This window comes from Gouania willdenowi, chromosome 22 (assembly GCF_900634775.1).
Source record: "Gouania willdenowi chromosome 22, fGouWil2.1, whole genome shotgun sequence".
Classification (NCBI taxonomy): domain Eukaryota; kingdom Metazoa; phylum Chordata; class Actinopteri; order Blenniiformes; family Gobiesocidae; genus Gouania; species Gouania willdenowi.
Window position 1 is genome coordinate 8,484,047 of NC_041065.1, and position 24,860 is coordinate 8,508,906.

The 24,860-nt window shown below is 34.4% G+C and overlaps 2 protein-coding genes across 2 annotated transcripts; one reads left to right on the top strand and one right to left on the bottom strand.

Moving 5' to 3' along the window:
- Positions 1 to 710: 710 nt before the first annotated feature.
- On the bottom strand, positions 711 to 9,098 carry lamtor3 (late endosomal/lysosomal adaptor, MAPK and MTOR activator 3). Its single transcript, XM_028437900.1, has 7 exons — positions 9,024 to 9,098; positions 8,241 to 8,270; positions 4,954 to 4,988; positions 4,811 to 4,869; positions 2,143 to 2,276; positions 1,954 to 2,017; positions 711 to 913 (listed from the first exon to the last, which is right to left on the bottom strand). The coding sequence occupies exons 2-7, from the start codon at positions 8,247 to 8,249 to the stop codon at positions 840 to 842; spliced, it is 375 nt and encodes a 124-aa protein (XP_028293701.1). The 5' UTR covers positions 8,250 to 8,270; positions 9,024 to 9,098; the 3' UTR covers positions 711 to 839.
- A 1,632-nt stretch (positions 9,099 to 10,730) lies between these two features.
- chp1 (calcineurin-like EF-hand protein 1) lies at positions 10,731 to 23,590 on the top strand. The gene is made up of 7 exons (XM_028438720.1): positions 10,731 to 11,099; positions 13,307 to 13,379; positions 15,904 to 15,984; positions 18,939 to 19,066; positions 19,151 to 19,212; positions 21,008 to 21,130; positions 23,528 to 23,590. Exons 1-7 carry the CDS (start codon positions 11,033 to 11,035, stop codon positions 23,579 to 23,581), a joined length of 588 nt encoding a protein of 195 aa, XP_028294521.1. The 5' UTR covers positions 10,731 to 11,032; the 3' UTR covers positions 23,582 to 23,590.
- Positions 23,591 to 24,860: the final 1,270 nt, after the last annotated feature.

Here is a 24,860-nt window from a genome sequence, read left to right on the forward strand (position 1 = left end):
CTTCTATTAAGGACATTTAGAAAGTTTTAGGCCATATTTGTAAAAAAAAAGAGATACAGTACATTTCTTTATTGAAAAGGAAAATGTGTATATTTTTCTCCAAGCCAGCTGAATCATTTCCTACATCCATTTTATTTGTTAATGTTACACTCCAGTCAATGTGAGCAGGCCGACAATCTGTTAATGCTGTATTTTATTTATAATGCAAAAGTGCATTTCCTGAAAGGAGAAAATACAAAAGGCCACCAAGTGGGAATGTTATTGCATATTTTAATTTTCATGTCCATCTTTAAATTATTTTTCATATTACTGAACCAAAAATCAATGATTGTACTGTATCTAAATATTTTGTGTACTGTTTTTATCAAAGTTCTAATGTAAATAAATTGTTTTAAGTAACTTTGGTCAAGTTTGTTGTTGTTTGGTATTTGTGTTGACTAATGTATGTTATCCAATACTTTATTTATTTGTCTTAACCGTTCAGGACGTAGATTGATTTGGTGTCACACGTTTAAAATGGACTTTTAACAGCTTTATTATTGAATTCAACAAATATTTAAAGAGAAACTCAAACTATAACTTTGACAAAAGCAAATCAGGCGACCACAATCCATGTGATCTATTCAGCAATACCTAACTAAATTAACAGTTGTTAATGTTAATGTTTCTCTAAAACCGCATTATCTAACAGATCAAAATAACCCACAGAATGAACTGATAATAAAATCTTTATTGTGATCAAATAATAGACCCATAGGAAGAAGTTAACCCTTAATGTTTTATTTATGCAGGTTGTTATTTTGGAGACGTGAGGGATCATTTCTGCTGTCAGTCACACATTATGTGACCTCCACCACCTGCCTGAGCTCTTCTATCAGTGTGACCAGCTCCTTTTCTAGACTTATGATGAGACCTGCAAACACACAAAATCAACAATAACATTAGCACCGTATTGCTGTTGATTTATAGCATTTAAATACTGAGTATTATCGCAGATGACAGTTTTGTTTGGATTTATTTTTTTGCCGTCGGACTGTCCCAATGTACACAAATACGCACGGCTTGCTTTGTGTTTTCTCGTAGTTAAGTAATCAAGAATTGAACCCCCACAAAATACATAATGGTACAAATTGAATAAATAACAAATACACAAAAATAGGACAAAGGCAAATTCTGTGACACTGACTGATGAAATCAGAAAATTGAAAACATCTAACAAAAAATAAAATATTTTTAAAAATGTAATTTTACTTTCGGCCTGAAATTTTAAAAACTTATTTGAGACCTTTTAATAATCGAGATGTCTTATTTGCAGTCAAACATGTTTTGTAGTATGTGGTGACGCTAAGTGCACTTTTGTCATTTGGAGTTTTGTTGTAGAGAAAATATTTTATGAATTTAAAAAATTAAATCAGGTTTGTGTGTGAGTGAAGGAGTTCACCATTAGGGTCCATTTAAATATGAAACTAAATTAAAATAACATCCGTGTCATACCATTGCCTGCATGTAAATGACTTATCAATGGTTTTCATTACTGTTAACGGTAACGGATGTTCGATATTATCTTCATAAAGACGAGTTTTTTTTAACTGTCATACATTGTAGAAACACTGAACTGTGCGAAAATGCTCTTAAAAGGTGTTTTGTTGGCTGCTGACTGTATTTCATATTTTACCTTCAAATTAAAAAAAGTGTGCAAAAAAACTCCCAAAAAACAAACATTTTTTCCAGAAAATGTTGGTCACTGAGGTATGTAAACAGATTACCAACTCTACATACTGTATATATAGAGTTGGTAATCTGTATAATCTAATATATAAATAAGTATAGCAGCTAACCTGCACCACTTTTAGACTGCTTAACAAGAATTCAAGACTGTCCAGCAGTATCAACACATCCTTCTGTGTTGCTAAGGGGAACTTACATTATCAGCTGAATACATGTATTTATTACCTGTGTTTGCATTGCTGCTGGCAATGAAGCTGATCACCAGTGGTAGCCGATTGAACTGCACAATCTGTTTAACACAGACAACATACTTTAGAATTAGAAACAAGCAGTATGATTGTGTTTATTCTACTGAAAGATTAGAGTTCTTCACAAAAAGAACTAAAACCATGGTTCCAAACACCAATAGCTGACCTGGTAGGTGTTGTAGTAACAGATGATGCTCTTGTTCTTGGACAGGCCCAGTTTACTGCCCTGATCTGTGGCCAGGGCAAACGTAGACAGGAAACCAGGTCTCAGTGCATGGACTGGGGCGTTGTCATTGGCAACTGCAGAAACAAGACAGGACAGTGAGGCAAACAATCAATGCCAGAACTTTGCATTTTCTTTCTTCAATTGGTTTGGACTTTCAAAATAACCAACGTTTGTTTTCTGCTGCATATGACTGGAATCATCATAATCAGACCTTAAAACTAATTAAAAAACAATACAAACAATAGTCCAGCATCGTTGCATTGCTTCTTTTAAAATGTTCATACTGTGCACAATACTCTCATTTTATCATTTGTATAATGTTGTGCAGCTGCTGTCTTACATGTTTTTAACCATGGTTGTTTTTTAACGTTTCTCTTTGGACACTTCACATTTTGTATTTGCCTCTTGGCCAGGTCGTCACCATTAATGAGAACTGGTTCTCACTCAGTGACCAACATGGAAAAATATAGGTAAATAAATCAAATAAAAACTGGTTTGTAGTACTTGCAAAATGACTTATTTTCTGATTCTTTCCAACTGTATTTATTTTAGATAAAAAAGTTAAAATGCATAAAAAGATACCAAATATGTAATAACTTAGTATATATGCGTTCACTTTAATTTATTTAAAACATTACTTACTAAATTCCTTCTGTAATTTATTCTGTTATTCAAAGTGTCAAAATATCATATGGTGCGACTGTCTGGTCATGGCTGCTGTTTTTAAAAAAATCTTTTAAATTACTCTGAATCTATTCAAATGTATTGTCTGCCCTATTATAGTTATATTAAAATCCTGCATATTTTTATCATAATATTCGATTCCCATTTTATAAAATATCATGCGGTGAAATCCTTAAACGTCATTGACCCCTTGGATAAAGACAAAATGTTTTTAAGTACATATTAAGGCTTTGGATTAGAGGTCGACCGATATGGGATTTTCAAAGGCCGACTAGAGATACCGATTTAAAAAAAATACAAATTTCAAGCGATGGCCAATATCTAAAGCCGATTTTAGAAGCCGATACACTTTTTTTTTAAAGCACATTGATTATGAAAGACAATTGAAACATACAATATAAATATATACATTCGAAACTAAATTAAATACACCAATAGAACTCTTAATATTTATTGATATACCCGTACACAACCAAGTAAGACAAAAATCCTTATCCTATTAAGGATACAATAGGATAAGGATATTTGATCAGGCACTATTATATTATATCCTTATCCTGTTATATCGGCTTTTTATTTGTAAGCCTATTGACTTCCACTTCTCCCATGCACATGTTATTATTATAATTACTTTTTTTGTATGTTCACACATCCAAATGTAAGTTTTTTATGTTCTTTTTTCATTTAATGGCTGCTATAAAGTGATAGATAATTGTTTTTTTGTTTGTTTTTAATTAAAAAATTAATATTGAAATAAGTCCACATATCGGCCCGATATATCGGTCGACCTCTACTTTTGATTTAAGTGTTCCAAACAATGTACCAAGGAGAGCAGGACATAATGACAGAAAAAGATAAATAAGTCAATGGGGATCAAAGATGGTAGGGTAGAGAAAACTGTACACAGATGTATGTGACAGAGGAAGTGGAGTTGCAGAATGCTTCATAGAGAGCATGTTGGGTTTTTTAATATAATTGACAGCATACACCTTGAATCTCATTTTAGTGTAAAACATTGAACATTGTAAAACAATACAAACTTGTTGTCTTGAGGTAGTTATCCCAAATATAAATGAAATGTTTACACATTGATGTCCAAAATACTAAATTCTATCAGTTCTTTTGTTTTTTCATTTTCCTCATTTTTTTCAAAAACAAACAAAGCTTGTGCGACAGGTTACACTGCAGACCTGTTTGGAGCTCTTTGCTTTTAAATCTATAGGACGAATAGACAAAACATCTCAAACCACGGATAAAGTGTCCTGAGTTTTAGGTTTCGCTGTAGTGCAAAAAGAAAAAAATGTCCAAATGCAGCAGCAGCTTTGTATATATTTAAATGTTAAAATATAAATAAAAAAATAACTTGCAACAGTTTACAAGACATTACCTCCTAAAACTCAAACATTCTACAAAAAAAAAACAGCGCAGCATGAGGAACATTTTTAAAAGTCAACGTGTAATGAGTAGAATGAGTATGGCACAGGTAAGTTGTTCCCACATACTTATTGCAGTCACTTGTACATTAGTGGTCACTGGCTCTTTGCTCCTACTAGCTTTAGCATTAGCTCGATTGCTAGCTTCAAATGCTGCACACTCAGCGGTGTGGAGGTTTTTTTAAATGGTGAATGAGGTAACGTTCGGCCAAACCACGACTTATTTCCGTGACAACCCTTGTGTTAACCTTTTCTAAGCATGCTCAGTAAATTACATTCTAACTCAGCCAAAAATCAAAGACGTTCAATGTCTTAATAAAGGCCTTTGCTGAGTTAATATCAGTGTTTTTTATTGATTTTGTAAATTGGCACATTCACATTTGCTTGTGATCTGATCAGAGTCAAATTAAATCAAAATGACATCTGTGACATTTGACAGGATAACAGTGAGCAAACAAGCTGAAGAAGTGTAAAACGTGACGTTTTCCTACCTTTGATGACTGGAACCCCATCCCTGTCTGTAATAATGACAGCATGGAGGCCTTCCACACTAAACATGAAAACAAATGTTCTTTTTAACTAAACAGTAATATGAACATATGGTTAACTCGAGTTTTTATTTGGCAATACACACCTTTGTAACTGTTTATACAGGTATTTCTTCAAATCCTGAAAAATAAACGTTGCAAAAAATATCAAGACAGAAAATGTGAAATGATTTTACAACAAATGTGAGCGCTGATACAACCACAAACACAATGTGTCATGTATTCGACACTCTTCAGTCAAAGTCAGCATTATTGTCGAATCCACTACATGTACAAGACATGTAGAGATTCTCTAGATGTCCCACACAATTACAAACACAAAAACACAACAATGTAGAATATATCAATTATAAAAACAGGACAACAACACAACACATATTTACAATATTTACAGCGAGAATAAAGATATGAAAATAACTATGATACTGTATGTGACAGTAGTGCAGAGCAGTCTGGTGCTGCATAAAGTACAAAGATTTGGGGCCTGTACTACGAAGCTAGATAATTATATCCTGGATTTATCTCCGTTAGCGGGTTTCACCTAACCAAACATTCTCCGTCAGACAGAAGCTGTCCTACGAATCTCAATATCAACTCGCTAAAAATTAAACAAGTTGATTTCAGTCTGGCTACGTGCACGCTCTACGTGACAGAGGAGGAGATTACAGCGTCAGACCAATCACAGAGAAACTGTGTACAGCAATTTATATTCTAAATCTTTAAAAATATGAAGAATCAAAATCTAGAATTCAGACCAAAAACAACATTGTTGCTGCAGTACAAGCAGAAAGTAATTATTGCAGGAATTGATGAGCGTTAACTCACTCAGTGCCATTGACGAGAAAGCTCGTCATTTGCGTTTTTTCACGGGGATTACTAGAAAACACACCCTGGCGGAGGTCCCTCATCAATATCTAAACTGTGGGGTGTTGTAGTGACCAACTGTGCCCTTAAGATGGCAGCAGTACACCTTTAGATGAGAGATTAGCCACTGATGCTACCCAGCAAAGGAGGAAGAAGCAGGAAAAAGGGAGATCATGGCACTACAGAGTGATATTGTGACGTATCCAGCAGCTCATAGCTCCACATACTAACACAGAACATGTGTGGACCTGAGTGGATTATTGATAATGTTGCGATGGTGAGATAAAACCATCAACTAACAGGGCCAAACGGGTCATCGCTGCGTGTCGGGAGGAGGGCACAAAATACCCCCAGCCTGTGGGCCAGATAGCAAAATAATAGGTGATATGTAGGAGGTAGCAGCGCACCTTTGGATGAGAGATCATCCATGCTCAGCAGAGCTCAGAGGGAGAGAGGAAAGGAGTTTATGAGACAGAAAATTGTGCTACGTACGAGAGTTGACATTACCAGCAGCGCACACTCAACCAGAGCATGTGTGAAACTCATGGATAATGCGGCGATGGTGAGATAAAACAATAAAAAGAATGGTGAATGGAGTGACACTTTGCATGTCCGGGAGGAAGAGGAAGTTGTGCGTGTGTGCAGAATGACGGGAGAGAAACTTGGAGGAATGCCAAAATACAGCAAGAAATCTATTCAACACTGACCCGGATAACAAAATAATAATTTTGCCATCAAAAGGTCTCATTGTTTTTTTTTTTGTTTTATATAAGGAAACAATGTTCAGATGTTAGAGTTGTCACTAAAGCAAAAAAAAAAAAATTAGCTTTAAAGTCTTTAAAGGCTTTTTTTCTCAGCTTTTTGCGCTCTATTCCACGGCTGATTACAAAAGACCGAAACGAGCCAGAAACAATTTTTTTTTTTTATGAAAGTAGAGGCTTCAATCTTTCAGAATCTGGTGTCAGATATCAGAAAGCCATAGTAGAAAATATTCTGTGGGTCTTTAAAATCAGTCAAAATGCTGAAAAACGGCTGGCACTGAGGTGGGCAGAAAATCTGAAAATGGCTGGCACTGAATGAGTTAATGCTTAAATTAGTGAGATTATAAACGAAAAAATATCTTACAGGACTGAGGCTCTTTGCATCAGTCCCCAGAATACATGAATTAATTATCAGTCTGCACTCAGGCTTTATCAGCTGACTTATTTTACTTTATCAGTCCATCAGATAAAAATCTGTATTTCCTATAGGATGTCATGGGTAAATGAAAGAATTGCATCAATGTCTAAATATTCTCTCTCCTGTCAGCATCACATCAGATCCACACAGTGACGTGTTCACACAATGATCCTCCTTTTATTGGACAGGTTGTTTTCTGAGAGAACCGATTGGTCAAGAGCCGGGGCTTTAGTACTCGCTCAGATCCTAGCCAGAACAAAACCTGGTCTGTGTCCGAATAGTCCCTCCTATCTCCTTTCCTATCCACTGTTCCTTCACCCCCGGAAGTGTTCAAGTGGTGGCCGTGATAAAGAGCGTCCAAGTTCTTTTTAAGCTCAGGAAAATAGGCTCAATGCTTCCTTTTTTACCTCCTTTAGACTAGGAAACACTGATACATCCTTTACCTAAGGAGACCAGATAATGCTGACCCACAAATCCTTGTGGCGACAACATTTAAAGGGAAACGCACACCTGAGCGCTGAGAAGGAACAGAGATCATATAAGATACCAATGCAATAATATGCCTTGAACAACTTAAATTAAATAATCTAAAACCCATATATTATCATATGTAAGACATTGTCAGATCATAACTGAAATAAAAGAGACACACTGTGGTTCAAGAAAAAGAAATCAGAAAGATTTTTAGCAACATTATGTTAGGTGTCTTTTATTCAACATAATTCATATTAGTGAGTGGAAGGTGAGTGTGAACAACCATTCTCAATGTGACGTTCTTTTAGTTTCACTTTTGTTCCTTGTATTCCGGTAGCCTCTTTTCCTTTGATTTACATTTAAACCTTGTGGTTTTTGAGATAATCAGCAGAAAGTGTTATGAATGCGCTTTTAGTTCATTTTTGGAAATTTTTAGCCGTCAGATTGTTACATCACCTAGTGGAAGTTGCGTCTGATTGTCAAAACAAAGTGATGGCCTGTTCCTAACTCCTCTCCTAACACCTTTCCTTGACCCCGTGACGTCATCCTCGGGGTTAGGAACAGTGGATATGAAAGGAGATAGGAGGGACTATTCGGACGGAGCCCTGGTCCCGACCAGGTTAGTCATTCAGCCTACGTTACCATGGTGATTTACCTCCGTAAGACATTAGCCAGCTTCGTATCCCAGCACACACTGATTAAATCCCGGAAGTTAGCGAGATAAGAAGAAATCTAGCTTTGTAGTACAGGCCTTTGGTGTACAAAATCACAAATGTTTAACAATACACTTGGTCTGAAAAGGCTGTAAAAATGTAAACATACACACAGTACCACTATGAACATTAGGAATACTCACGTCAGCCATGTTAGCTCTTACAAAGCACACCTATAGGGAGAAAATACAATTGGTCAATGGAAAGCAGTTTCAATTGTCTTAATAAAACTAAATTAAATAAGATACATTGTTTCTGTAACTTTAGTTAACTCCTGAAATAATTTTTTTTTGTTAAAGTCAATAATATTCAGAAGGCCAACTGACCTCATTATGTTACAGATTGGACTGATTTTATTATTGTCAACATTTGGGGGTTTTACAAAAAGAAAAAAAAATGTTTCCTAGCTTGTGGCTAATAGCATAAGAATGTCTGATTGAATCAACGCTGATATCATCTACAACACTCATTACTACCAAATAAAATAAGATTGTCCTGTATTAGTCCCCCTGTGAGGACATTTATATTGATAAACTATATTAATTTACATTTGACTCAAGTTGGAAGCACAGGAATTGTACCGTGGTCATGGTCAAGGCCAGTTAAATATGAATTCCAGACTCAGTTTCTTAAATGCTATTATTGGCCTTACGCCCAACAAAATGTTGTAAACATATATCACAAATTACCGACGTATGTCGACGAGCGGAGCACGTAAACAAGCAGTCACACAGGTGACAGCTGATTGAACTTTCCAGTCATGTGATCTGCTAACTAGCATCGATATAGTAGCTCGAACTAACTAACTTGCTAATAATCTTAACACTGAACCTGTTTCACATGGACATTATAATTTCTTGCGATTAAACCCGTATCTGTGTTAGAACTAAAGTGTCTAAGATCATAAATTTATATGATAAACAAACCTGACGCTGTTGACATACAAACTTCCTCCTCCTTTTTCGTTCTTCTTCTACGGTTCTTTAGTTGTAGTTTGCAACCTGCTCTAGGTGCATGACCGCCATCTACCGCCATCTACCGCATCACAGTTGGAAGCAGGATTTATTATTCTTCTTGGAAAGACTGATCATTTAATAATTTAAATACTGATCCAGATGTTTCCCTGTTCCATGTTATTGTAATAATTCCATACTTGTATTTTATTTTCTTACAAGCCTTACTTTTCGTAATTTAATAGAACAATGAAACATTCCATCTTGTCAATCCAAAAAATTAAAAAAAACTATTATAACAATTGATGTATGTACTTTTTATTTTTTTACATTTTTTATTTTAATGTTGTGAGAGCATTAAAATACATTATACACTTTCAGACAACAAAGATTGTTACATATTTTAGCGCTTACAATTCATATTTTTGTACTAAAAAACAAGGAATAAAAAACAGGAGGTCAAATGAACCACTTTTGAAAGCTCAAGAAATGGGAAAGCTTTCTACACCCCTAACATTGTATACCTGCGCCTAGTATTATTATTTTTTTATTTAATTTTTTGTTCATGTACAAACAACTTCATTATCACTTCAACGTTGTTCTTCATGTGTATAAATAAAGCAGAAAAAAATACCGAATTACTAGCTTTTCCCCAGGATTCCCAGTCTCCAGGACTATTCCATTAAAGACATTATAGTTGGATCCGCAATGGAAAAAAAACACAAAATATCATTTTTATTTGGCACTTTTTATCCACAAATGCAGATTTCTAAAAACCAAACTATCATTCCTTACTTTTCAAAAAGAACTGTCTTTTTTCCCCCTCTCTCTCTCTCTCTCTCTAATAAGCTTAATGGCATCTAAACATATAGCTGTTCAAGTTAAAAATACAATTGATGATCTAAGATGAATGGAAACCCACTAGTGCATGAATGGGCAACTCTATTACACCAAGGACCACAAAAATGTGATTGCATCTGATCTGAGGGCCACATGATCAACATTCATTTCAGCATTTAGAATAATGACCGATCAGAGCGTTAACACATGGGGAAAAGGACTTTTGTCTTTTTTTTTTTTTTTTTTTTGTCTGTGGTTTTGATGTTTTCTCAGTGTGTTATAGGGGTCATCATGTGTGTTTTTGTAATTTTTCTGTGTTTTTGTTCTAATTTGGTGTATTTTTCTTGTCATTTTCTGCATTGTTGTTGTTGATTTGTGCATTTTTGGGGTCCCTTTCGGTATTTTCATGTTGTTGTTTTCTGTATTTTCCTGTCTTTTTGTAGTTTTGTGTGTTTTTATAGTCATTTTGTTTGTTTAAGTGGTTATTGTGTCTGTCTTTGTTGTCATTTTATGTTTTATGAGTCATTTTGTATATTTTGGGAATTTTTTGTGTACTTTGTGCATTTTGCTGCCGATTTGTGTGTTTCGGGAGTTATTTTTGTGTATTTTGTTGGACTTCTGCCCTAGTGCATGTGTTGTTATTATTTTTTTTTTATCTCTAATATATCTTATTGATATTTTTATTATTTTAATTATTCAACTCATCTGTTGTTTTTTGTTAGGTTTTTTTTTAATCTCTCTTTCTAATTCTCCGTAGATGTGTATTTAAAAAAAAAAAAAAAAAAGAAAGAAAAAAAGAAAAACACGGGGCGTTGTTGGACATGTTGATGGAGGTGGTCCTATTGGCCCCGCCCACTTTGTAAAAACGGAACATCCTGCCTTGACCGAAACTCTACCCGTACTTGTACCTGTACTCATCGGTACCGTGACAGGAGGAACACTGTGGACAGTAGCAGGAAAAACAGCTGAGACTGAATCACTCGGACACGGTACTCGGTGTGTTTGAAGTGAACAGCTGCTGCTGCTGCGACTGGTTTGTGCTACGAAGCAGGGCTAGCTTGTTTGCTAAAGTTCGCTTGTAGCTGGTCAGACTGGACAAGATTTGGCTTTGCTCGGTGTAACCGGTCCGGTATCAGCCTGCCATGGGGTCCAGGGCCTCCACTTTACTCCGAGAGGAAGAAATCGAAGAAATCAAGAAGGAAACCGGCTGTAAGTAGTTCTCAGTGCCCTGAACCACTCAGAAAATCTTGATAAACGGGGTTTAAAGTCGTAGATATGCACAAACGGAGCTTCACGTGATGATACATAATGTCAACATGACCTCTAGAATTATTATTTGCTGTAAAATATTTGTAAGTAACTATTATCTTAAAATATATATATATATATACTACATATTTGTGCTATTTATCAGGCAGCAGTGGAACGTGCTGTCTGCAAAGTTGATGAGTTAAGCAGAAAAAGTCAACAAGTGTAATAAATGAATGGAGATTAATGAGAGCTACTTGGAAGGTTTTCCATAACCACCAGATTTATGTATTTATTTATTTTTAAATTAAATCAAGTGTGAAACCTATTAGTGGGGACAAAATTCAGCCTCTCTGAAGCATGATTGTAGAGCAGATGAGCAACTTTGATCACAGTGGGAACCACAAAAATGTGATTGTTTGATCGCTGGGCCACAATATGAGAAATCATGCTAGCATTAACAATCTAACACTTTATTTTATTTTTTTGTGTTTATTTACAGACATTATGTGGTTTTTTTTTTTCTCTCATTTTGTGTGTTTTTAATGCCTTTTTTGTTGTTCTCCACATTTGTTTGTTTTAGTTGTCGTTTTGTGTGTTTCTGGTGTCATTTTGTGTATTTTTATTCTGGTTTGTGTCCTCTTGGTATTATTTTGTATAATTTTCATATGGGTGTCCCGATATCCGATATTGATATCGGATACCGGCCGAAATTAGCCTGAAAACACACATACACACACGCACACACACACACACACACACACACACACACACACACACACACATATATATATATATATATATATATATATATAAAATTTATTTTATTCAATTGTAGAATACTGTAGATATTATGTTGAAGGTTAAAATGTATCTAACCAATTGGTTAATAATAAATAGGTCAGTTTTTCCTCATACCTACTGTTGCTGACTATTGTTCTCTGTTTGAGTAACATCACTTGATCAAGGCTTTTCTAACATTCCACACTACAAAGCTATTATTATTTTTTGATTAAATAAAATGTAAAAAAAATTAAATGTGATTAATGCTGATATCAGATTTATATCGGTATCAGCCAATACGGAAGGCTACAATATCGTTTTCATATCAGAAATGAAAAAGTTGTATTGGGACATCCCTCATTTTTCAGTCATTTTGTGTGTGCTTTGAGTCGTTTAGGGCAGTGGTTCCCAGTCTTTTTTGTCCCATGTACCCCCTTTGCATGTTTGTCAGATCATGTGTACCCCCTCTTCATATCATAACTTCATAAGTACTGTCTAGCTAATTATTGTCTTCTATTGCCAGAAGTGTGATAAAATGGCCTGTACTGCATAAAATAATCCTGTTTAAATAAATTACAAGAAAATATAGTAAATTATTAAACAATATTAATGGTAGTTTGTGGTGAATGTGCTCAACAAAAAAAGCCTATAAAGGAACTAGGAACATTTCCCAACAGTTTTCAATTATTTGTTAAATCTGCAATGTGCTCATGTACCCCTCGGGGTGCACGTACTGTACCCCAGTTTGGGAATCACTGATTTAGGGTTTATACATTGGGGGCCGAACAAAATTAGACTGAGGGCTGCATGTGGCCCCCGGACCGCCAGTTGCCTATGTCTGTTGTAGAGTAATGATTAGTCCCTGTGGTTTGCTTTGACAGGTTTAATTCCCATTTAAAATCATGAGAATATGCAGTAGATCACTGACTGCTGAGTCCTTTACAAAGTTAGGAACGTTCCTAGTGGTTTTCCATGTGTTGATGAAATCCGTAAGGGACTGATTAACTGAAGGTTTTCACCTTCGATACGATACCAACACAAATCATCCACACTTTTATGGCTGAATTGGTAGTGTGGAATGTTAGAAACAGTAGGCATGATTTACAAAAAAAAAATTATTCTAGAATTTAAATAAATAAATGAGAAGACCCTGGAAGATAACCTTTTTAAATCCAATAAAATCTATTGATATTATATCTGAGATGATAGATGCAGATGCACAACTTAAATACTTGAGAGGTAGTTTGTTCTTTTTGTGATGGTTGAATAATTCAAACCAACAGGTAGAGTCGGACCCTTTTGAAGACACATTTGACCTCTTGTTTTTTTTTTTGTGATGGTTGTGAAAAATTGTCTTCTGTTGTGTCCTGTCTTTGTCTCTGCAGTCTCCCACAGTCAGATCACTCGTCTGTACAGCCGCTTCACCAGCCTGGATAAAGGAGAAAACGGCACCCTCAGGTAACAGATAACTCATTAAACATCAGCCAGACACTGTTGATGATTCCTTTGGGTTTGTTTACCAGCTAAAACTCACAAATCATAGCATATATCTTGGAAATATTGTCCTTTAAGTTATCCATGGAACAGTACAATTTCATTATATATTAGATTAAAAAAAATATGTTTTTATGTATTTGTGTAGTTATGTCTAGCAAATAAAAAAACAAAACCTCACTCGTAGGACCAAAGTTCTTCATTACCATAATAATAATGTTGTTTGGACTGAGTTGGTGTGAAATAAAGTTTAAATAAAATGAATACCTTTAATTTATATAGCGCTTTTTAAAGACACTTTACAGTTCCAAAATGGAAACACAGGTTAACATAAATTGCCTTACTGTAAAAAAATAAAATAAAAGTGCACTGCAGTAAAAGATGTAATAGAAATGTGTACAAGGATTGAGATTATAAGAGCAGGATGAAGATGATCTCAAATTAGGAGAGTTGCTATAGATTAGGACTGGTAGCCTCACTGTGTATCTTTTTTAAATATGATTTATATACATTTTTCAAACTGGAAAATGCACAAAGACAGAAATCACAAATAATACACTGACCAAAAATTAAAAAGCAAATAATAAGAAATCCTAGAATAAAGAAAGCCACGAATAACAACAAAAAGAACAATATCATATAAAACAAAACAAACAAAAATGAATAAATATTTATGTACTACTATAAAAAATACAATAAGGTATGTATGTACATTGTAGAGTGGAGATTGGAAAAATAGCCTACAATGATTAAAAAAGGACAAAAACAGAAAAACAAAATATGGGAGTCACGGATCTACATCAAGTGTTAAAAAACGTGACATGTTCTATAAAAGGTAACCAAACTTTGGAAAATGTCCGAGCATCTGAGGGAGTGCTTTATTTTTTCCAGTTTCATAAAATAAAGAGAATCTTTTATCCAGTGAGTGGGTGAGTGGATGCGTATCTTCATCCTTGTCTGTGTGTAAAAAGGACGACATTGAGAAATTAGTGACACAGCATCTTAATAGCCATACATTGTTAAATTAACAGACGTGCATGAAATGCATTGTCACTGTTTCAAGGTCTTAAAGTTAACCTGTTTCAATAAAGTAACGATAACTCCGAAGAGTTTTTTTATCTGAAAAGGGATTTTCAAAATAAAACCAAATCTGGACTGTTGTGTTTGTCATGTAATCATTCATTTGTTACCACCTCAGTAGGATAACATTTAGGTTGATGGGTGAATGATTATATGAAGGAAACCATTTAAACATTAGGTTTGGTTATGGTGGTGAGCACTCATGGCCAGGTCACTTTCTCAAGGACAAAATACCTGAGGACAACATGCGTCTGTGCACGCTTTCAGGAAAGTCATTCCTGTGGAGACATGTGGTGTTTACATATCACAAATGTCCTGGCAGCAGGAATCAGGTTTGATCTTTTAGACTTCCTTATCTACTAGTCCTGCCTGACCAGAATAACACTTCTTTACCAGGGCTGGGACAATATCTCACGCAACAAAATCTTGATCTATTAAAATGTCTGTTTGTTTTCCCCTTCAGATTACATTTCTGCAGAAACCCAAACTTGGGAATTTTGTGAATATTCAAAAATCTAAACTTTTCATGGACATTTTTATGTAAAAAATTACTCAGGGAACTGGGAGTAGTTTTAAATAACTGTATCATATCCAAACATAAGTCACAGCATTTTGCTAAATCAGGGGTGTCAAAGTCATTTTAGTTCAGGAGCCAAATATAAAGTAGTTTGAAGTTTTAAGTGGGCCGCAGATTTTAGAAAGCGAGCAATTTGAACATTAATGTCGCCCAAGTTACACTTTATACAACTTATAAATTATGCATGATTTATGTAAGAAGCAGATAATATCCATGTAATGAGAGACAGATATCAGTCCCTGCTGGATTTTCTCTTTTAAATGACATTTGTGACCAGTTTGTATTTAATTTGGGAAAATTATGTAAAGTAAATTCAGGAAAATTCAGTTCTTTAAACAATTTTAGATTTAAAATGACTGCAGTCGTGTGAATAAAACATGGGAAAATTCCCTGTGTGTTAAATAATGCAATTTAAAAAACATAATGTTTCAACTAAGGTTGTTAAAATGGGGAATTTACATAATTGAGAGTTGGCCCTTAACTAGGATGTTAAATATAGTTACATTTTTTATTTTTTTTTATTTTAAAAGAGAGAAAATTCTCATTTTATTGTTAATTTTATTTTTTATTTTCAGTTTGAAACTTGTTTTGATTATAATAATAATAGTATCAAATCAACCCTGTGAATACAGTATCCTGTATTGTATTTTAAACTCAGTGTACCGTTCCATCCTTATTCTTTACTTTTATGTTTTGGAAAATCTGTTGGGAGTTTAGTGCCGTTCATGTCTGAAATCTTTTACTAACTTCCTTTTTGCCTTTAAATGAACAGTTTTTTATCATGCCTGTTTTTATTTACAAAAGTTCCAATTTATGTTTTTTTTTTTGCAGTCGAGAAGATTTTCAGAGGATCCCAGAGTTAGCCATCAATCCCTTAGGGGACAGGATCATCAATGCATTTTTCCCTGAAGGGTGAGTGGATCCTGTGTTTGTTCATAGAATCAGTTTTATCTCTTCTTATTTGAAATTGTCACTCTAGAGCTGTGCCTGTGACTTTTCTATGTCCATGATCAGAAACTCTACGAGGTCCCTTTACAAACGTGTTAAACCCCAAAGGGAACCAATTTGTCCCATTATTATTTTATTTAATTTATTTTTTATTTTATATTGTAACATACAAGACATGACAAAAACAATATATTTACACATGATACACAGACATAATGCAGTGCATACATGGTACAATGAATAATTTTTCAATACAGGGTTTCACACCTCTGCTTATATGTAACTCCACTTCTCTTTTTATCTGTCTCATTAATGCTGTGTAATGGAGGTATGACGTGAGGTGCGACAATTTCATTCCAATCTTCTTAAATGCCTTTCTTCATTGACAATGAAGATCATTAACACTAAATAAAACGCCTACACACAAAGAAAGTGATAATGAGAAGCCTAATAATGTAGCAGAGATTAAAAGAGCATTCAATTATTAGACCTCATTAAATATGCGACCGTGAACAAAATGAAACGTGGAACTAAGATTTACGTCAGCATGACTTAAAAAAATAATTTGCTTTTTTGTATATTTTAAGCTTTTTGTGACAAATTAGAAACAATGTTTGGTTATTTCATGTGTTTTTACCTGATGCACTTTTACATTTGTTTTTTTATGCAGGTGATTATTTTAAAGTGTACCTGTAGTGAAAATGTGTTTAATGTATTACGAATAAACAAAATAAGTGCAATTTCTTTATTTAAAAAACACATTAAAAGGACTTTTTAGAACAATGTTATGCCTATCTTCCACAATGCACCAGTTCTTTAAAAGCGACAGGCCTGGCCGATGAACACAAGTGTGTCATATCCTGTGACTCCATAGTTTATGCCCAATGGCATAAAATCATTCTAAAAAGACCTTTAAATTTTATTTATTTTATTAGTTTATTTGCCAGGGACAATGTACAAAATACATTGATCTTACGAAAATATGCTTTTTACCAGATTTAGCTCATGCTAATTTCCATCTGCAGGAGCACATAGTATTAAAACGTTACAATGTTGCACATATTTTGTTTATTGATAATACATTAAGCACATTTTTTGTTATACACATTTTCACTACAGGTACCCTTTAACTTAGTTTTTGATTAATTATGAAATATGACATTACTTATTCCCTGTTAGTTCAATACATTTGAAAATGTGTTATTTGTCAGGATTATTTTGGAGCCAATGGGAGCAGGTGGGGTTTGAAAGTTCACCTTTATTCAAAGTGGAGGTCATCCAAAAAGTTTGAGAACCAGTGCATTAATTATAATGAAATACTGAGGTTTCATGTATTCTTGTTCTTGTTCTTGTTAGTCTGGTTTTGGCTTTGAGACAACCTGATAATAAACAGGGACAGTATTTAAGTGTGTACACTGTACAGTGGTGTTGTGTCTGAACAACTTCAATGAACGCTTGTTGAACTGAACGTACTGTATTTCTGCCTGATGAACGTTACCGTGAGCGCATTCATTCTCTCTCACAGTTAACTTTGTTTGAGAGTGCCAGATTTGAGATTTCCATTGAGCATTCCAAGACCAAAGCACACTGTAAACAGGCCTTAATATGTACAGGGAAAACACCCAATCTGGCAACAGCAGCCACTGCAGAGTCGCACTGCTACATGTGTCATCAAAATGTGAAGCATTGCTGCAAAAACAATCGGAAGGCAGCAGCAGCACTACCTCAGACTCTGCCTCCACGATGTAACCAGTGACAGATCTTCTTCAGTTAAAGATTCCATGTCATGCTATTTTTCACCCATCTTTATTTGTTCTAAGAACACCAAAAACATAGTATTTAAGGTTTATTTTCCCAAACTTCCCTGTTTTCCAGAGTTTTAGCCTCTGAAAAGTCACTTTCTGAGCAACTCTACACAAATAGGCTGATTTGTGACCTACTTATGCATATTCATGAGTGGGTGTGTCAATAGACCGGACACTGACTTCTTCGTAGCCGAGCTCATGCTGCTTTATAAACACGAGACAGAGTGTGGGGGCGGGGCATCACCGGTACATAGATAGAACTGTAGAAAATACATACATAGCACTGCGCGAAGGACGCTGAAATGCTCACCTTTGTGGGCGTGTCTGTTTACATGTCAATCACGGCAAAGTGGGAACGTATCATCAAATTAGAGCGAGATGTTTGGGCTCACCTTGCAGTAAGAAAAGAGCAAATCACCCTCTAACTAAAGATTGAGGGAATCAATGAAAAAAACATTTTGGGCATGTGTATGAAGCCCAAATAGTACTTTTATCATGATTAAAGCACAGAGAAATCGATTTAGCGTAACATGGGCACTTTAAGGTGTTTTTGACCTTGGACTCTGACTGACTCTTTTTAAGTTACTGGTTTTTTTTTTTGTTTTGTTTTGTTTTTCTCTTATTCATTTGGGCTGAATATTATTGCAGCTTTTTTTTCTTTGAGCAAACAAGTCAGGAAAAGATAAATAATGTTGAAATGTTTTGCACTTTCAATGTTGCACTTTGAGGTCTTTAGTTTCCTATCTCAGCCTGGTTCATAGCTCACTTTGTGTTAGTACAACTGGACTTTGTTGTTAAAAGTATACTGAAGTTCAGAAATGTTTTTGTGTTAATAATTCCTCATTAAACAAGACCAAGTTTTTCCTCATGTTATGAATTTAGTTCAACATTTTGAGTTATGAACTATGAATTAGTTCATTTTAAAGTTTGTGAACTGAACTATGAACTAGTTCATGTAGAAATTGAACTTTCCCAACACTGGTGTACAGTGGTGTTATGTGTCAGTTTGTCTGAGATCTCATTGTTTTGTCCACACCAGTGAATGTGAAGCCCAGGTGTAACTGAGACATGTTATCTGTCTGCTACCTGCTTTCACGTGCTTTGGGATTTTAGAGAAGATCAGGTGAACTTCAGAGGCTTCATGCGAACTCTGGCTCACTTCAGACCCATTGAGGACAACGAGAAGAACAAAAACCCACCGACCAGCGAACCACTCAACAGCAGGACTAACAAGCTTCTCTGTGAGTATCAGAGAATATACCAGCCTGTATCACTACCATCCACTGGATTTCACAATGTCATGTTTATTATGTTATTTTTTCCAGTTGCGTTTCGTTTGTATGACCTGGACAGAGATGACAAAATCTCTCGTGATGAGCTGCTGCAGGTGAGTGTCCGTGTTTGTCTTTCATGCTGTATGAATAGATGTTATTGTTGATTATTTTCTTTCCCATTATGTGTCTTTACAAAGTAACTGATGCTGTTGTGTAATAACGGCTGTAAAAGAGCAGAGGATGTCTCTGCCTATGAGAAGAAGACTTTTACCCTTGCTTTGATAATGATGCAATTACTCACCTTAACTACAGGCTGGTTTTAACCCAGCTGTCTAACATCCTGTATTTTAGCTCCTTTGTGGTGTTTTGGTAAAGCCTGTATGACCTGTAATTGGCCTGAGCTTCACTAGGGTAAATGACTCTTGTTTTGTGCAAAACATTTTTGTCCCATGCCTCACCTCTTACACCAGCCTGCATGGTTAAATGTGGAACTTAAAGTACTGTTTGTGTGCTTTTTTATTTGTAGCACTAAATGTGTGTTGTCTATTATTTATTATTTGACACTGCGTTTAACTGCCAGTGAGCCCAAAAAAAGCAATGATCTCATATAATATCTATTAACAACGATTTCAAACTGTTTTTCTCAATGTTTTGACTGGGTTTGCGACATTGGTCATAAAGTTATTTTTGACTTCTCCACGCTGACACAGTTTTTCTTTTTAAAACAATAAGGCGGGTGCCTAATACTAATCCTAAATTGTTGTACATTTAATTTGTAGATAAGCATATTTGTTGGCAAACCGATGTCTGAGTGTCTAGAGCTGACACTTAAAAACAACTTAAGTGAAGTCAGAAACTGGCATTCAGGGTTAATTTTGAGAGAAACAATTTATTTAGTTTAAGTCATAGTAATTTCACTAAAATCCTACTTGGTATTAGTCAAATTTAAGTCATTAGGATCATTTCAGTTATAATCTATCTGACTAAATGACAATAAGAATTTAGTCAACTAAATCTGTTACTGACATCTATTAGTATACTAATTTAAAGATTAACTCAACATTTATCAACTTGATATGGGATAGTAAGGTTTTTAAATACATACAGACAGATTTTATTCTTATTATCTGACCACCACTGATTTTAGGCATTTAGCTTTTCTCAGTAAGATGGTAAAACTAACATTTCAGTTAGCCTATTAACAAAAAAATTCATATTGTAAAAGCAGGAATTTCATTATTGCAAAAATCCTTTTCCTTCTTTTTTTTATGAAAAAACTATTTTTTGTTTTAAGAAAAGCTGTGCCTTGTGTTCCCTGAATATTTACAGCAAGTTTGATAATTTAAAAAATAATACTGTGTTCCCTGAAATTCACTGTTCAGTATTAAGAAAAAGACGTATGTTGCCATTACAGAATTGTATCCATTCTAAAGAAGAGAAAAAAACAAACTTAAGCACTGACAGGTTTCAACATAGACTGTTGGTGGCATAAAGGGCAATACTTCACTACAGGCTTCTGGTTTGTTCTCTTTTTGCTGGTAATGATTGTACATACGCCCTTGCTTGCAGGTGACTTTTTTGCCGTACAGTTGCTTAAAGATATTTGAAGTTTTAATTCAGTGTTAGAGATCACATGTCTTACTTCCTCATTACATTCCTTATTTACTATTGGATCACTGATCAACTTCTCCCACCTTCCACGCAACAAAAAGTCATTTTGATTAGATTTTGTCCCAGGGGAATATTTTAGTTTAGTTGTAATTCCTCAAAACATTTGACATAGCTTTCTTTCACGTCCATGTTTTTTTTTTTTTATTCAGTATTCGTCATCTTTTCCCACACGTGAAAAAGGTTGTCTAGGGAAACTATGAGGTCACCTTTTTGTTGTTTGACATTTTTTATTTTCAGGTCTTACGGATGATGGTCGGTGTAAACATATCAGACGAACAGCTGGGCAGCATCGCGGATCGTACCATCCAGGAGGCGGACACAAATGGGGACAACTCCATTTCCTTCAGTGAATTTATAAAGGCAGGTTGTGTGGTTGACTCGCAAATAATCAAGTCCAGAGCATATTTTAAAAGAACAGCCATTATAAAATGTAAAACAAAAGATGAATTAAATGAAAATACAGAACCAAGAATGCCAGTTCTCAGACCTGGATTTAAAGCCACAGCATATAAATGTGTTTTTAAATTAGTTTTAAAAGTATCAACTGTAGGAGATAATCAGTGGCTTGTAAAATATGTCTTTGTTTTTATAGTTATTAGTGTAAAACAAGGTCAAATTAGAGATTTTGTGGTTTTTGTCCTTACATTTATTTCCACTGTTTGTAAACTTTAAAACATTATTAAACATACAAGACGTCTTAAGCTTATTTATCTTAATGTTGTTAGCTAAGCTAATGTTGTTTGGATCCTGTCAAACACCAACTCATCTGTAAAACATTGAAAATCTTCTTTGTTATATGTGATATCTTGTTTTTGATGCCAATTTGCAATTACATTTTTTTATTATTATTATTTAAATATGTTTTTATTAAGTTCAGATATGAATAAAAATCATCTTTAGACAATTAGACCAATTCATAATTGAATTTCTACTATTTAACGGAGATGACCAAAGACATGAGAGGACATGGAAGCACAGGTTAGATACACACATAGTGACATATGTTACAGCAGGGGTCACCAACGCGGGGTCCACGGGCACCAGGTAGCCCTCATGGACCCTGTGAGGGCCCCTCAGGAGCTCTAAGCACCAATGAGCTCCATCTGAAATCTGAAACTCACAAAGTTAAATACAGATGAGAGATGTAGATATAGTACTTAGTAAAGTTAAATACTGCTGATAAAGTTTTAGTGTTAAATTCATCTTTAATTGTTTATTTTCTCTGAAACATTGTGACAAATGTTTTTAAGTTTTTTTTTTTAAGCTGTATGCTCAGTGATGTGTTATATGTATATATAATATATATTTTTAAAAACGCAAAGGGGGATTTTCTATGAAATGTATTGAAAATGAAACAAACGCATAAATTAGGAGAAATTAAGTTTCATGTTGAAACCTCAACATTTTCTATATTTTTAATTTACTGCTAGCCTTCCTTTTTATTTTACCCTCTAATTAAAGTGAAACCGTGAAAATGTAGTGTTTAGGAAGTGCTTTTCTAACTGGTAGCCATGGCTGGAGTCAATTACATTTTATTAATTACAATTACATCTTAAATTATTCATGTGCAATTACAACTCAATTATGATTATGGTGACTGGCATTTTTTTTCCAATTACAATTCAAATTACAATCATTATTTTCCCACTGAAATTCATTTACAATTATGTTCTCATTACTAAAGTTCAAATTGAATTAATCATAATTACTGAGCCTGAAATACGTAACCACATAAAACATTTTTATGCCTTATCTCGGAAAAAATTCTTCTTTTTTTTTGCCTTGCCTCCAAAATGTGTGTTTTTCACACTTTACTGGATTTTCACCCCAGTTTAAGTGTGCTCTTCATATTTGACTAGTTTTTAAGTTCTTATTATACCTTTATCTAAAAAAAATAAATAATTTTTTTCTATTTTGATGCCTTTCCCTTATTTAAAAAAAATGTCAATGTTTCTATATTTTCGCCTTACTCTTAAAACAAATGTCAATGTTTTCTATTTTTTATGTCTTACTATACCCTTATCTTAAAAAAAATATTTGTTTCTACTTTTATGCCTTACTATACGCTTATCTTTTTAAAATAAAATGTCAATTTTTTCTATTTTTATTCTTTTACTATATATCCTTATCTTAAATAAATGTTAATTTTTATGCCTTATTATACCCATATCTAAAAAAATGCCTTGGCACAGACAGTTTTTATAGATTAAATACAAAGTCAATTATCTGAGCTCAATTACAAATTAACTATAATTACAACAGCAACATATTTTTTTCAAATACAATTGAAATGATGTCATAATTGTAATTGATTATTAATTACGTGATTACAATTCTAATTGAGCCCAACCCTGCTGGTACTATACAGTACCTATGAAGTAGCTCACAGACACACAACGGTTGGTGACGCCTGTTATTACACGATAAACAGAGACGTTTAAAGTCAAAACAAAGTGAAAATGGCTCCACATGAGGAGGAGGCAGAACATTTCTCAACCCAACCTTAGGTCACAGTGACTTATCAGATAATGGGAGATGTTTACAAGTTACTCCTGAGAAGAACATTGGGTTTGTTTACAGGAGAAGTGAAACAAGAATTGTGACTTTGACCTGGAGCCTGTGAAACCTTTAGAAGGATTTCTTTTTCAAATGGGAGGAATGTGTTCTAATGAATCAGTTTGTTCAGAAAGCCATGCTAACTCAGCAGTGGGCTTTTGGTGCTGGAATTTCAATACTTTATGTCTCTTTTTTTCTCAGGTCTTGGAGAAAGTGGATGTGGAGCAGAAAATGAGCATCCGGTTCCTGCACTGAATTAATAAAGAAAGAAAAAAGTGAAGTTCCTTGTTGATCCTCAAAGTTTCTGCCTTTGCTCTGGAAACAAAGGGAAAATGTTTGTGCCTTGGGTTGTTCTAGGCCTGTCCTCCCAACATAAAAGATATTTATCATCAAGCTTTAGGAAAGTTCTTGTTTAACGCAACATTTTGATCCATGGTACTGTAGAGCTTTTATAGTGAGTAACTTTGTTCTGATTTCTGGCTTTCTTACAGCAGATGTTGCATTTTAATATGTACGGATTAATAATATTTTTGTAGCTGCAATTAATCCTAAACGTCAGTGTTTCTATGCTAACAACATTATTCAATCTTTCTGTTTGACCTCAGAAGGACAAGTTCTCTTTTACGTGCCATGGCTCTGACTTATTTCAGTAATTAGTCAGATGTGCTCGATATTTGCAGCGTTTATTCTCCACATGATTCCAATACGATATTGCCAATATGATTGCAATGTATTTATATAATTTGTCAGAATCCAGCCAAAGTTATTTTGACAAGTTAAAACCAGTCATAACCTGATTATTTGATCCATTGTTAGTGCAATCGCTGCTAATTTTGTTACTGGAAATTGTTTAGGTTTCTACACAAAATGTTTGCTTTTACTGTGCGAGTCTTCCTTTGCATCTCATTCCATGAGTACCATAATATATAATCCTATGATGTCAGGTAACGGGTTCAGTATCAGGCCCTGTAGTAGAGATCTGACTGTGGACCAGTGAGTTTGTAAATGTAGAACCACTAAAGCTAACTTGCCATGCTGGTATTCATAAGATTTTTATTTTACGCATTGTGTGACATTTGTCTTGTATTTTCTTTGCCACTTAGTAACTCAGCAGCTGTAGAACCCCATGCAGGCTCAGATACGGCATTTATTGTGAAAGCAGGCAACCATAGCCATGTTAAATGTGAATACATTGAATTTCAACACCCATTATAACACTATATTATAATAACATCCTTCCCCCTAAATAAAACATTGTAATGATCGCTCTCATACAGTTCACAAATTGTGACATTGGTCAATGTTTAATTAAAAGGATTCATGAATTTAAATCCAATAAAATTTGTGCCATGATAGTTTTTTTTTTTTTTTACTGTTTGTTTTATTTCTTGGGTAAAACATGCATGAGAATACTGTGTATATTATAAGTATTTAACCCCTTGGAGGATTTACCCTTTTGTTGCTTTAATAAATAAATCAAGGTAAAAGACCTTTTAGCTTTTTTCAAACAAAAAATTATGGAAATAACTGTTAA

Coding starts and splice junctions, on each gene's coding strand:
- chp1 (XM_028438720.1), top strand. CDS start 11,033: ATGGGGTCCAGGGCCTCCACTTTACTCCGAGAGGAAGAAATCGAAGAA. Junction 13,380..15,903: donor GGAGAAAACGGCACCCTCAG/GTAACAGATAAC, acceptor TTTTTTTTGCAG/TCGAGAAGATTTTCAGAGGA. Junction 15,985..18,938: donor AATGCATTTTTCCCTGAAGG/GTGAGTGGATCC, acceptor TTGGGATTTTAG/AGAAGATCAGGTGAACTTCA.
- lamtor3 (XM_028437900.1), bottom strand. Junction 2,018..2,142: donor GTTACTACAACACCTACCAG/GTCAGCTATTGG, acceptor TGTGTTAAACAG/ATTGTGCAGTTCAATCGGCT. Junction 914..1,953: donor CAGCAGCAATGCAAACACAG/GTAATAAATACA, acceptor GTGTGTTTGCAG/GTCTCATCATAAGTCTAGAA.